Here is a 14,399-nt window from a genome sequence, read left to right on the forward strand (position 1 = left end):
TGGTGGTTCACCCCAACGTTAGTGACAAAGGTAAGTGTCACTAACGTTGGCGATCAATTGCTTCTTAACGTTAGAGTCCATGTTAACTAAGTTAACGTGGCATCTAACGTGGCCAATTATGAGCTTGGTCCAACGTTAGTGACAAAGGAGAGTGTCACTAATGTTGGCCTTGTTGTCTTCTTCCACGTTAGAGTTCACGTTAACTTAGTTAACGTGACTCTTAACGTGGGCTTATGATGGCTTCGAGGGCGTTATTGGTGATTACCTTTCTCATTAACTTTGCAAGTTAGCACCCATTCCACGTTAGAGGTCACATTAGTGGGACTAACGTGACTGCTAACATGGTTCTTCTTTGCTTCCTTTGTCCTGAAATCAAGCAACAAAGTGCATCAAAGTTCTAGTCCAAGTCATGAGTCATGCATCATCCAATTTGTCATATAATTCATGCAAAATTCTCATGAAATCATGTAAAGTGCACAATGTATGCTTGAATTAAGACGAAAGTGAATATCTACCGAAAACTAGCTTATTTTCTAAGAAAATGCATGAAACTACCTTAAAAACAGTAAAGAAAAGGTCAGTGAAACTGGCCAAAATGCCCTGGTATCAGGTTGGACCCTTTTTTGGGCTTTCCCGTCGATTTGGCCGAGCTCTTTTAGAAAGAGGTCAGATAGTCTGACCTGAAGAGGTCGGTCGCTTTGTCGCCAATCATCCCAGGTCGGGTAGCTCGACCCAGGGTATGAACAGTGCCCCTGCTTGAGCTCGGTCTTCTTTTTTGAGGTCGAGTCCTTGACTTCGGTCCTTCTCTAGTGAAGCCGAACTTAAGCATTTAGTCGATTTCTTCCTTTGTAGAACCTTTTTAAATGTGGAACGTTTTTCTTCTAAAAGCGCGCGCTCGTGTATTAGCGCTTTGTTCTTGGGAACGTGCGAGGGTTTAATACCTTCATTAATTGGTATTAATTGCCCCGTTTCCTTTGGCTTTATTTTGAATTTCTGCATTCAGAAAATGGTTTCTCTCCTTCATCTTTCTTTTGTAACTTCTCCCTTCGTTCTCTCACCTTCTGCTTTTCGCCTACATTTTGCCTTTGCAGAGTCATTCAGCGATCCGGCGATTCCATCTTTCCATCTTCAACCCTTCTGAGGCTCTGCTTTTTCCCAGGTTTGTTCCATTTGCAATTTCTTCTCGTCTTTGTTGCTTTGTCTTTAGTTTTGTGGTGAAGTTTTGATTTTGCTTAGAGAAAGTTTGGGTCTTTCTTTTTTTGTCGCGCCTGCTTGCTGTTGTAATGTGTGTTCTGAGAGTTTCTTCGTCCTTTGCATGAACCTTTTTTCCTTTCCTGTTGTTTGATGCTTCTAGGGCTTTTCATGTTCTACTGTCGCTTCTGTCCGATACCCAGAAAAACATCATCTTTACTCACTTAATCGAAGATTGCTCCTTGGTTTTTTGCCCTGTTGATAGCTTTCCCTATTTGCTGCGATATTTGTTTTGGTTTTTGTTTGATTCTGAGAAAAGGTTGCGCCTTTGACGATTTCCGCCTTGCATGTTTGATGTTTGGCGATGCTTTTTGCTGATAGACTGTAAAAAGATAGTGACTTTTTGTGTTCTGACTTTCTTTTCCGAAATGTCTATTATTTGAAATCTTTTCTTATTTGAGAGATGCCGGGACGTAAGCTGTGGATTTTTCCTGAAACCTTGCTTTGTTACTACAAAGGATGCCCCAGGACTTTGGTTTGAGTCTTGGGGTTTTCCTTTTCTGTTTGTTCTTCTGTATATTAGTCGAGTTATTTTGCCCCTCGTCCGAGATGTTTTTTAGTAATCCCATCTTCTTTTCTTATTGTAGGATTAGTTGGCCTCATGTCTTCTCACAATAACATTGTAGAGATGTCTTCTAAAGTTCCCGAGAAGATGTCTGATTGGCTGGACTCCCTTGTCTTGATGTGTGTGTCTGTGGTGGACGCTGATTTTTGTGTAGAGCTGAGGAAACGTCATAGGATTTGTGGTAGCAGCGCCCGGGAGAGGGATTATGAGCTTGTAGCGCCCGACTCTGACGAGAGGGTTTGTTTTCCTACTTCGGTCGAGGGGGAGCGTCCCTTTTTCTACGCCTATGAATATTTCTTCAGCCAGTTAGACATTACCTTTTCTTTTACTGCTTTTGAGACCGATTTGTTGTGGTCTTGTAATATTGCCCCATCCCAGCTTCATCCGAATTCCTGGGGTTTTATCAAGATTTTTTAGCTGCTTTGCCAAGAGTTAGGCATAACACCTTCTCAGACTCTTTTCCTCTATCTTTTTGTTTTTGCCAAGCCCGGAGGGTCTTCCAAAAAGAAAGCTTCCTGGGTTTCTTTCAGGTCGGCCCAGGGGCATAAAGTTTTTGCCATGTATGATGAGTCTTTTAAAGATTTTAAGAACTATTTCTTCCGAGTCCGTGCTGTTGAGGGGGCCCGCCCTTTTTTTCTTGATGAAAATGATGAGCCTGCCTTTCCTCTAGAATGGAAAAAGAATGTGAGAGTGTCTCGCTATACATGGGAGATGCTTGACGAGGTTGAACGAGCTTTTGTAGTTGTTCTTGAAGATTTATGGGGGAAACCACCCCATCTTGATACAAAAAAGTTTTTGAGTGACCCGTCTTTGGTTCGAACTACTTTGGGTACTGTCCGACTTGTTTCTATACTTGTTTCTTAGTTTTGCTTCTTCTGGATTGTAACTCATCACTATGGTTGATTCTGTATTTTTAGAGATGTCGAAAAACAATGATTCCATGAAGGCCTACAAAAAGGCAAAGAAGGCTGCTGCTGCTGCTCAAAATATCTCGGCCAAGGTGGCGGGAGAGGGATCTTCTCAAGTTCCAATGAAGCCGCCCGTGCCGAGTTCTCCTGGGCCGAAGAAGGTGATCTCCACTACTCGAGTTTGTCTGGCTAACCCTCAACAGACTTCTGTCGCTACTTTTGGTGCTCCTCCCAACAAAAAATAAAAAACAATTGAGCCTTTCAACTTTGACGCTCCTGACTTTGATGCGGTGAAGTTTGTTGACCAGCAGATTGGTCCTTATGGTGTCGTCCCTACTGACGACACCTCTCTCCTTCGCCATTTGGACTTTATAACTCGGAGTAGCATCAAGATGGCTTATATGGGGGCTGCCCTGTATCGGACTGCTCAAAATCTTCCTCTTCATGCCACCAAAGCCTTCATGGAGGAGGCCAAACAAGAGTTTGATCGGATGAAGGGCTTGAAGGAGGAACTTGAGGTGAAAGTAGCCAAACTGGAGAAGGATCTGGAGAACGAGAAGGCTAGCTCTCTTGCCCTGGCAGCCTCTGTGAGGTTGGCCGAGGACACTGCTTTGAAGCATAAGGACAGTTATGTCACATCTTATCGGGAGGTAATACGTCTGAGGGAGGAGTTGGAGTCTGCCCGAGTTGACTACTACGAGCTCCAAGGTCATCTTGTCGGCAGCGTAATTGCTGCTTATGATAATTTAAAGGAGCAGGTTCAAGTTCTTGCTCCTGAGGTTGACCTTACTCTCTTCAGCTTGGACAACGTTGTAAGGGATGGTAAGATTGTCCCGGACGACTAGGATGATGATGACGTCGGGTCTCCCCCTGTGTCTGCTGCTAAAGTGTCGACTTCTATAGCTCCTCCCACTTGGATCGTTCGTCCGGAGTTAGATCCCGATTGTCAAATTCTGAATAGGGACGATGGTACAGTGGATGCAGTGCCTCTCCAGGCTCGTCCTCCTTCACCTCAGACTGATGCTGCCGAGAAGTCTTCTAATCTTAGCTGAATTTTCTTGGATATTTGTGTGGATAGCCCGACTTGTGGGCTTTTAAACTCTTTATTTTGTAGTCTTGAATATTATGCTGACTGTTGATACTCCGTTTGGTTGCTTGTTTATCAACTTTTGATTTTGAAAAAATAACAAGTAGCTTTCAAGCTTTTTGGGGCTGACCCTGAAGCTTGTTATAATATTGTATTTTATATTATGCTTGTTTGCACTTGTCTTGACACCTTTCTAGGTTTTGAGAGTGTTAGAGCCTTGCTACTCGGCCTCTTTGGATTGCTTTTGTACTTATTGCTTGTAGCTTGGATCCTTTGAGGTTGTGGATATGTGGGTCCAACTTGTATTTCGGTTTTCTCGCTTTTACTTGTATTTATTTCTAGCACTCCATAACCGATTTCTTCACGTTGGTCTGCTTTCCAGTTATTTTTGTAATCCTCTTTCTTGAACCCTTGTCAGGTCTCTTTCAGGGACTAATTTTATAACTTATTTGTGGGAGACCGACTTCTTTGCGTCGTTCTTTTCCGAGTTATTTTGTAATTCTCTTTCTTGGACCTTTGTCAGGTCTCTGATGGGATATTTTTGTGGAGAAACGAATTTCTCCAAAACACCCAAACTTAACCGGCAAGTGCACCGGGTCGCATCAAGTAATAATAACTCACGGGAGTGAGGTCGATCCCACAGGGATTGAAGGATTGAGCAATTTTAGTTTAGTGGTTGATTTAGTCAAGCGAATCAAGTTTTGGTTGAGAGATTTGTGATTTGCAGAATTTAAATTGCATAGAAAGTAAAGGGAATGGGTAAAATTGCATGAAATTAAAGAGCAGAGAAAGTAAATGTGCTGAATCTTAAAGAACAAGAAATTAAATGGCAGAAACTTAGAACGCAAGAAATGTAAGTTGCAAAATCTTAAAGTGCAAGAAATGTAAATGGCTTGAATTGTAAAGGGAATGGGGAGTTGGATTTGCAGAAATTAAACAAGGAAATGTAAAATTGTAACAAGCAGAGAAATAGAAGAAGACTTGGATTGAATCGGATCTGAAACAGAAAAATAAAATGAGCATGAAAAGCAGTAAACAGAGGATGTAAAATTGGAATTCAGATCTCAGGACCCAAGAGACTAGAAAACCAAGTCTAGATCTCAATGCCTTCCTAGATCCAACAAGAACAATTGCAAAGGAGATTGTAAATTGCAAAGAAAGTAGATGAAGAAGCAAGTAACCAAAACTGAAATTCAATTAAGCAGAAAATTAAACAAGATCCCAAAGTGAGATTGAAACAGAATTTCTTTAATTCTCCACCCAAAATCCAAGACAAGAAAAGTAAAGAGTGCTGGGCAAGAACAAGGAAGAAGAGAGATCAATTCTCCTCCCAAATTCTCTTCAATTAAACAACAATGCTAAGAAAAATAAAAGTGAGCTCTAAGAAAAACTCAAAAGAAAGCTATTCTGAAAAACTAAAAAGGGAAGCTCCCTGCTGCAAGTATTGAAAAATTCTAAAAGGAAGCTCCCTAGAAACTCAAATCCTATGCTATTTATACACTTTCTTCAAATGGTCTTCAAGCCTTCAATTGGGCCTTTGCTCTTGATGGAATTGGGTTGATAGAGGCCTTGGTTGATTGCTCTTGGAGTTTGGAGAAGAACCGAATTGAACCGGGTTGGAATCATGAAAGCTTGAGTAAAAGTTGGAGTAAAAGTTAGGGGCTAACTTTTGCTCCAACTTTTCACATCAGCACCCTTCCTTGCTGATACCAACGTTGGGGCAAAAGTTAGGGGTCTAACTTTTGCTCCAACGTTGGCCTCCCCTTGGTTATTCATGGCGCCAACGTTAGCCAAAATGTTAGGGGCTAACGTTGGCGCAAACTTTTGCTAGTCCTGGGAGTGTTTTTCATGCGCCAACGTTAGCCAAAAAGTTAGGGGCTAACGTTGGCGCAAACTTTTTGTGCATCCAGAGAGTGTTTTTCATGCCAAAAGTTAGCCAAAAAGTTAGGGGCTAACTTTTGCTCCAGCTTTTGCCCAAAAGTTAGCCAAAAAGTTTGAGGCTAACTTTTGGTCCAGCTTTTTGCTTCCTGGTTCATTTTCAATTAATCCAAAAGTTTGAGCTAAAGTTTGAGGTAAACTTTTGCTCAAACTTTTTGTCCTCTCTTCCTCCTAACCATTCCTTCTTGCTTCAACCTTTCTCCAAGCTTTCTTCACCTATCATTAATCAACCAAACACATCAAAGCTATGCTCAAAATCATGAGATATTCATTCTTTCATAATATGTGACAATTGTAGCATAAAACCTCATGAAATAGCATGAATTCATACATGGTTGATTAAATCAAAGGAAACATGAAAATCTACCCAATTGGCTTGCTTTTGTCTCAAGAAAGTGCATAATTCTATTGAAAACAAAAGAAAAAGGCTAGTGAAACTAGGCTAAGATGACTTGTCATCACAACACCAAACTTAAAGCTTGCTTGTCCCCAAGCAAGAAATGATTTATTGAGAAAAAAGAATGAAATGGAAGAGGATGTTCATGCTAGTAGAGTGTTACTGGTAGTTCATGGGGTTTTATGTGGATATGCACACACTCACCTCTTATTGATTCTTAAGCCTAGAAAGCCTCCTTCAAGCTTCAAGTAACATACTGCTATGACCTCTCATTATTCCTTTATCCTTGGCTATTATCTTGTTCATAAGCTTTATTTGAGTGTTATGTGTAGCAAGTTCATTTCCTTTTCTTTATACTTGACACATTATTCACTATAGACACTTGGCTCACATTCCTTCTTAGAACATTGATGCCCAGCACCTCTTTGGGCTGCTAAATGCCTTGTAGTTAGGTTGCTCTTGATAGTGGACTTTCAGCTGATGATCCCGGGTTAGTTAACCCAAGTCATCAAGTGTTGATGCACTCCAAAGAGTTTAATAATCCAAGCAGATCCTAATACAAAGACACCACAAGCATATATTCTAAGGTTCAAGCTATTGGTGTCCAGCTTTGTTTCTTTTTGTTTTTCTTTTGTTCTGCCACTTTTTGGCTATTTCTTTTTTTTCCTTTTTTCTTTCTTTTTGTTTTTCTTTCTGACCAAGGATTTTTATTTGATTGAGATTCATAGACAGTAGCTACTTTCTACTTAAGAGGAGACATCCTAGTGTTCTTATTCATTAAAGGTGAGCTACTATACAATCACACACATACCACCACTTACTTTTATTTTACTTCTATCTAATAGAGAACTATCTCACTTCACATTCAAACATTTCTTTTATTGAATTGAAAATGCAGGGGACAAAGCATGCTTTTTGTTAAGTGAAAGTAAATACACAAGCACACACATAGACTAGCTTACTTATTCTAAGAGTGATTCTACTTGTATTAGATGAACACTTTAACAAAACACAAGTCAAAACATTTTTCAACAGTAAGAGTTAAGTGTAAATACAACCTATTGGTTTGCAGTTCCTTTGTCCTTCCTTCTGTTGTGCCCTTTTGAGTTATGATGCATAATGTCTTCAAATGGTGGTGAATTTCTTGCATAATTCTCAAAAGATGCTTGCTTCTCAAGCCCTTAGATGACCAGTTAGTATGCATGAATTGAGTGTGGCTTGTGGATTTAATTTGGTGTGGGGACACCAAACTTAAGTTCTTGCCACTTCTCTGGATACAGCAGGTTAACTCTAGGCAAAATCTTGTGTCCTTGCTAAAGGTTATGAAGTTAAGACTAAAAAGCAGTTAAGTGGTTGAATAATCTGTTCGATTGCTTGGAGCTAACAATGTGCAGGAGGTTAGAATGTGCTTTTGAATGAGGTTTTGGTGGAACACCAAACTTAGAATCCTCCATTCTCCTTTAAGTTGTTTTTGGTGTGCAACACCAAACTTAGCTCCTTGCAATACATATCAATTATTCAACATTTTTATTGAAAAAGCTATGAAAAGAAAACTACCTCAGGTTGGGTTGCCTCCCAACAAGCGCTCTTTTATTGTCACTAGCTTGACATCCTTCAATTCCTTTCAAGAAGGCTGTAGGTTCTGGACCTCTTTTTCCTTATCCCATTGTCCTTCCAAGTACAGCTTTGCTCTGTGATCATTTGCTGTGAATTGATTCTTTGTTGCTTCATCTAGCAGTTCAATGCTCCCATAAGGAAAAACCTTTGTCACCAAGTATGGACCAGTCCACTTTGACTTCAGTTTGCCAGGGAAAATCTTAAGCCTTGAATTATACAGGAGCACTTGCTGTCCTGGCTTGAATTCCTTCTTTGTGATTTTTTTGTCATGCCACCTCTTAGCTCTTTCTTTGTATATCTTAGCACTCTCATAAGCTTCTATCCTGAATTCATCTAACTCATTTAGTTGCAACAACCTTTTTTCTCCTGCAGCTTGGGAATCAAGGTTAAGGAGTTTAGTGGCCCAAAAAGCTCTGTGTTCAAGCTCTACAGGGAGGTGGCAGGATTTGCCATACAATAGCTGAAAGGGTGACTTGCCAATAGGAGTTTTGAAAGCTATCCTATATGCCCATAATGCATCTTCTAGCTTCCTAGCCCAATCTTTTCTTGTGCTTCCCACTGTTTTCTCTAGGATCTTCTTTAATTCTCTATTTGCTAGTTCAGCCTGGCCATTAGTCTGAGGGTGGTAAGATGTAGCCACTTTATGGATTACTCCATATTTGTGGAGGAGCTTCTCCATCTGTTTGTTGCAAAAGTGACTTCCACCATCACTGACAAGACTCTTGGGCACTCCATATCTTGTGAAAATGTGCTTTTTAAGGAATTGGAGGACAATCTGTGCATCAAAGTTTGGTGAACACCAAACTTGTATCTTGTTTAAGGGGTAAATGTGAGATGCTAGTAGTAAATCACAATTGATGCCTTCATCACAGAGTATGATTTCTTTTTAATTGAAAAGTCTCAGTAAGAGATAATGTATGATCATTGATGCATGATTTTTTTAATTTTCATGAGAAGAGAAACACCAAACTTAGTGTTTGGTCATATTCTAGGCATATAGTATGAAAATGTTTGTAACACTGGTTTGGTGTGCTTGAAGGCACACCAAACTTTAGAAGTCTTAGCATATGAAAAAAAAAATTTGCATGCATTCATTGAGTACGTTTATGAAAATAAATTTCATGCTCAGATGATCATAGCTTATTGAATTTAAAATGACATAAATCTTAAATCATGGGTTGCCTCCCATGGAGCGCTCTTTTATTATCACTAGCTTGACATTGGAGCTTTCTTTTATGGTGGTTGAGGGTTGTAGTGCCTCTTGTCTCCCCTGACTGTGATCCTCCTCTTTGTTCTCTGGTGTTCAATTTCAGCATGTTCCAACGAGAGTATGTTGCTGACATTGTAATAGTCATCACTCTGTCGGCTTGCTCCCAGTTGTTGATATATCAATTGCACTTTGTCACCTTTGGAAAGCCCCTCTGTTGGATTCTTCCTGTTCTTCCAACCCCTTTTTGTTTTGTTTCTGCGTTTCATCCTTTCTTTCATTGACCTTTCTTTTCTGGCCGTAGGCTTACCTTGGGGATCTTTCATCCTTTCAGTGGCTAATACTCCCATATTCTCTTGGACTTCTTCATCAGTTTGCACAATCTTTTGCCTTGGGATGTTGTTGTGAATCGCCTTGTTGCTTTCTTCCTTTAACTGAGATTCTTCTTTGTCAAGTTCCATATAGTTTTTCTTCTCATTACCAAACTGTGCTTCTGGTAACACCTTCAGAGTGACACTCTTATCATGCATTCTGAGAGTTAATTCTCCTTCCTCTATGTCTATGATAGCTCTAGCAGTGGCCAAGAATGGCCTTCCCAGAATAACAGAGTCACCATCATCCCCTTCTGAATCTAGAACCACAAAATCTGCAGGGTATATGAAATTGTCCACCTTGACCAGCAGGTTTTCAATCATACCCCTGGGGTATACTGTTGACTTATCTACTAGCTCTAGAGATATCTGTACTGGTTTAACTTCCTCTATATGCAGCTTTTTTACCAAGGCGGATGGTATTAAGTTGATACTTGCTCCTAGATCGCACATTGCTTTAGTGATGGTTAATTCCCCAATGGTGCAAGGCAGCAAAAAGCTCCCTGGGTCCTCAAGCTTAGGAGGAAGTCCTTTTTGAATCAGGGCTCTGCATTCCTCTGTAAGCAGTATGGTTTCTTTCTCATCCCAACTTCTTTTCTTGTTGATAAGCTCCTTCAAAAACTTGGCATACAGAGGCATTTTCTCAAGTGCTTCAGCCAAGGGAATATTGATTTCCAGCTTTTTGAAAGTCTCAAGGAACTTATGAAATTGTTGGTCCTTAGTCTCTTTGTTGAACCTCTGGGGATATGGCAGTGGAGGTGTGATGCTCTTTCCGATTTGCTGCTGTCCCTGAGTTACTTCTTTTGAACCGTGTGACTGGTTATCCTTCTCTTTGAGTTTCTCAGTGCTCTTGTTTGGCATTACAACTTGATTCTTGGCTTCATCTTCCTTTGTTTGCTCCTCATCTTCTATTGCACTTTTGCTGCTCTCTGCTTGCTTCTTTGTAGTGTCATTATTGCTCATCAATGTTCTCCCACTCCTTAATTGTATCGCCTTGCATTCTTCCTTAGGATTTGGAATTGTGTCACTCGGCAGAGAGCTTGAGGGTCTCTCAAGAGAAATCTGCTTGGAGATTTGCCCCATCTGTCTCTCTAGGCTCTTCAGGGATGCTTCATGATTCTTGGTTGTCATTTCCTGGTGTTTCAACATTTTGTCTATCACGACCTCCAAGTTGGTGATTCTTTGGGCTTCAGGTGATACTTGAGGTGGGTTATGAGATGTGGGTGGTGGATGGTAGGCATTTTGGTTGGGGTTGGGGTAGTTGTTTTGCGGTTTTCTATAGGGGTTTTGGTTAGTTTGCTGCTGGTTGTGGTTTTGGTTGCTTCTTGGGTTGTTTTGGTTTGAGTTCCTCTGCCATGGTTGTTGGTTTTGGGTATGATTATCTCCCCATCTGATGTTTGGGTGGTTCTTCCAGGATGGATTGTATGTATCACCATACACTTCATTTGGTCCTTGGTTGTGCATATACTGTACTTGCTCTTGTTGTTGTTCTTCTTGAGTTTCTTCATTCTGTCCCCATGTGGTTGATGGTTGGCTAGTGTTAACTGCTGCAACTTGGAGACTATCAATCCTCTTGGCCATTTGCTCAAATTGTTGTTGAATTTGCTGCTGTATCATCTTGTTTTGAGCCAAGATTGAGTCCACTCCTTCTAGCTCCATTACTCCTCTCCTTTGTGATGGTTGGCGGTTTCTTTGATGAGCAAAGAAATATTGGTTGTTAGCCACCATATCAATGAGATTTTGAGCTTCCTCTGCAGTTTTCATGAGTTGCAAGGAACCTCCAGCTGAATGATCCAAAGCTTCTTGAGATTTCAATGTTAAGCCCTCATAGAAATTCTGCAGCTTATCCCACTCAGTGAACATTTCAGGAGGACATTTCCTGATTAGAGCCTTGTATCTCTCCCATGCCTCATGGATGGGTTCAGCCTCCATTTGTGTAAATGTTTGTATCTCAGTCTTCAACCTTATGATCCTTTGAGGTGGGTAAAATTTGGCAAGGAACTTGGTTACCAAATCATCCCAATTGTTGATGCTGTCTCTTGGAAAGGATTCCAACCATTGAGTGGCTTTGTCTCTGAGAGAAAATGGGAATAGCAATAGCTTGTAGCTGTCAGGAGGCACACCATTAGTTTTAACAGTGTTACAAATCCTCAAGAAGGTGGATAGGTGTTGGTTGGGATCTTCAAGTGGTCCTCCACCAAAAGAGCAATTGTTTTGAACCAAAGTGATGAGTTGTGGCTTTAGTTCAAAATTATTTGCATTGACATTTGGAGTTAAGATGCTACTTCCACAATGTCTAGGATTTGCAAAAGTATAGGAAGCTAAAACTCTCCTCTGGGGTGGATTGTTATTGTTGTTGTCTGCTCCACCTGGTGGATTGGTTGAATGTTCCTCCATATCTTGAAATTCTTCTTCTGATTCCTCTCCTCCAACAATATTTTTCCCTCTTTCAGCTCTTCTTAACCTTCTAAGAGTTCTTTCGTCTTGTTCATGAAAGATGGGTGTATTTCTTCTTGTACCTGACATACAAGCAGAACATAAGAAACTCACAAACTAGTGACACTTCAATCTATTGCTAGAATGAAGTTTTAGTTAGCTTAAGCAAAAATTCAAACAGTTAGTGGGTTAATTGAAAATTAAAGGAACATAAAATAAAAATGCTAGATCTAGATCACCACCTCACTTAATCATTGTCAATCTAATCAATCCCCGGCAACGGCGCCAAAAACTTGATGGGATATTTTTGTGGAGAAACGAATTTCTCCAAAACACCCAAACTTAACCGGCAAGTGCACCGGGTCGCATCAAGTAATAATAACTCACGGGAGTGAGGTCGATCCCACAGGGATTGAAGGATTGAGCAATTTTAGTTTAGTGGTTGATTTAGTCAAGCGAATCAAGTTTTGGTTGAGAGATTTGTGATTTGCAGAATTTAAATTGAATAGAAAGTAAAGGGAATGGGTAAAATTGCATGAAATTAAAGAGCAGAGAAAGTAAATGTGCTGAATCTTAAAGAACAAGAAATTAAATGGCAGAAACTTAGAACGCAAGAAATGTAAATTGTAAAATCTTAAAGTGCAAGAAATGTAAATGGCTTGAATTGTAAAGGGAATGGGGAGTTGGATTTGCAGAAATTAAACAAGAAAATGTAAAATTGCAACAAGCAGAGAAATAGAAGAAGACTTGGATTGAATCGGATCTAAAACAGAAAAATAAAATGAGCATAAAAAGCAGTAAACAGAGGATGTAAAATTGGAATTCAGATCTCAGGACCCAAGAGACTAGAAAACCAAGTCTAGATCTCAATGCATTCCTAGATCCAACAAGAACAATTGCAAAGGAGATTGTAAATTGCAAAGAAAGTAGATGAAGAAGCAAGTAACCAAAACTGAAATTCAATTAAGCAGAAAATTAAACAAGATCCCAAGGTGAGATTGAAACAGAATTTCTTCAATTCTCCACCCAAAATCCAAGACAAGAAAAGTAAAGAGTGCTGGGCAAGAACAAGGAAGAAGAGAGATCAATTCTCCTCCCAAATTCTCTTCAATTAAACAACAATGCTAAGAAAAATAAAAGTGAGCTCTAAGCAAAACTCAAAAGAAAGCTATTCTGAAAAACTAAAAAGGGAAGCTCCCTGCTGCAAGTATTGAAAAATTCTAAAAGGAAGCTCCCTAGAAACTCAAATCCTATGCTATTTATACACTTTCTTCAAATGGTCTTCAAGCCTTCAATTGGGCCTTTGCTCTTGATGGAATTGGGTTGATAGAGGCCTTGGTTGATTGCTCTTGGAGTTTGGAGAAGAACCGAATTGAACCGGGTTGGAATCATGAAAGCTTGAGTAAAAGTTGGAGTAAAAGTTAGGGGCTAACTTTTGCTCCAACTTTTCACATCAGCACCCTTCCTTGCTGATACCAACGTTGGGGCAAAAGTTAGGGGTCTAACTTTTGCTCCAACGTTGGCCTCCCCTTGGTTATTCATGGCGCCAACGTTAGCCAAAAAGTTAGGGGCTAACGTTGGCGCAAACTTTTGCTAGTCCTGGGAGTGTTTTTCATGCGCCAACGTTAGCCAAAAAGTTAGGGGCTAACGTTGGCGCAAACTTTTTGTGCATCCAGGGAGTGTTTTTCATGCCAAAAGTTAGCCAAAAAGTTAGGGGCTAACTTTTGCTCCAGCTTTTGCCCAAAAGTTAGCCAAAAAGTTAGGGGCTAACTTTTGCTCCAGCTTTTGCCCAAAAGTTAGCCAAAAAGTTTGAGGCTAACTTTTGGTCCAGCTTTTTGCTTCCTGGTTCATTTTCAATTAATCCAAAAGTTTGAGCTAAAGTTTGAGGTAAACTTTTGCTCAAACATTTTGTCCTCTCTTCCTCCTAACCATTCCTTCTTGCTTCAACCTTTCTCCAAGCTTTCTTCACCTATCATTAATCAACCAAACACATCAAAGCTATGCTCAAAATCATGAGATATTTATTCTTTCATAATATGTGACAATTGTAGCATAAAACCTCATGAAATAGCATGAATTCATACATGGTTGATTAAATCAAAGGAAACATAAAAATCTACCCAATTGGCTTGCTTTTGGCTCAAGAAAGTGCATAATTCTATTGAAAACAAAAGAAAAAGGCTAGTGAAACTAGGCTAAGATGACTTGTCATCAGTCTCTTTCAGGGATTACTTTTATAACTTGTTGTTTGTAGGAGGTAGACTTCTTTACGTCGTTTTCTTCCAAGTTATTTTTTGTAATCCTCTTTCTTGGACCTTTGCCAGGTCTCTTTCAGGGATTACTTTTATAACTTGTTTGTAGGAGGTCGACTTCTTTACGTCATCCTCTTCTAAGTTATTTTTTGTAATCCTCTTTCTTGGACCTTTGTCAGGTCTCTTTCAGGGATTACTTTTATAACTTGTTTGTAGGAGGTCGACTTCTTTACGTCGTCCTCTTCTAAGTTATTTTTTGTAATCCTCTTTCTTGGACCTTTGTCATGTCTCTTTCAGGGATTACTTTTACAACTTGTTTGTAGGAGGTCGACTTCTTTACATCGTCGTCTTCTAAGTTATTTTTTGTAAT

General features: G+C 39.9%; 1 protein-coding gene across 1 annotated transcript; it reads right to left on the reverse strand.

Moving 5' to 3' along the window:
* Positions 1–8,996: 8,996 nt before the first annotated feature.
* LOC148555297 (uncharacterized) lies at positions 8,997–11,273 on the reverse strand. Its single transcript, XM_088489851.1, has one exon. It carries the CDS (start codon positions 11,271–11,273, stop codon positions 8,997–8,999), a length of 2,277 nt encoding a protein of 758 aa, XP_088345977.1.
* Between the last annotated feature and the right edge of the window lie 3,126 nt (positions 11,274–14,399).

Source organism: Arachis ipaensis, chromosome B6 (genome assembly GCF_059453495.1).
Source record: "Arachis ipaensis isolate K30076 ecotype BB chromosome B6, ASM5945349v1, whole genome shotgun sequence".
NCBI classification, from domain to species: domain Eukaryota; kingdom Viridiplantae; phylum Streptophyta; class Magnoliopsida; order Fabales; family Fabaceae; genus Arachis; species Arachis ipaensis.

Excerpts from the sequence above, each read along its gene's own strand:
- LOC148555297 (XM_088489851.1), bottom strand. The coding sequence starts at position 11,273 with ATGGAGGCTGAACCCATCCATGAGGCATGGGAGAGATACAAGGCTCTA.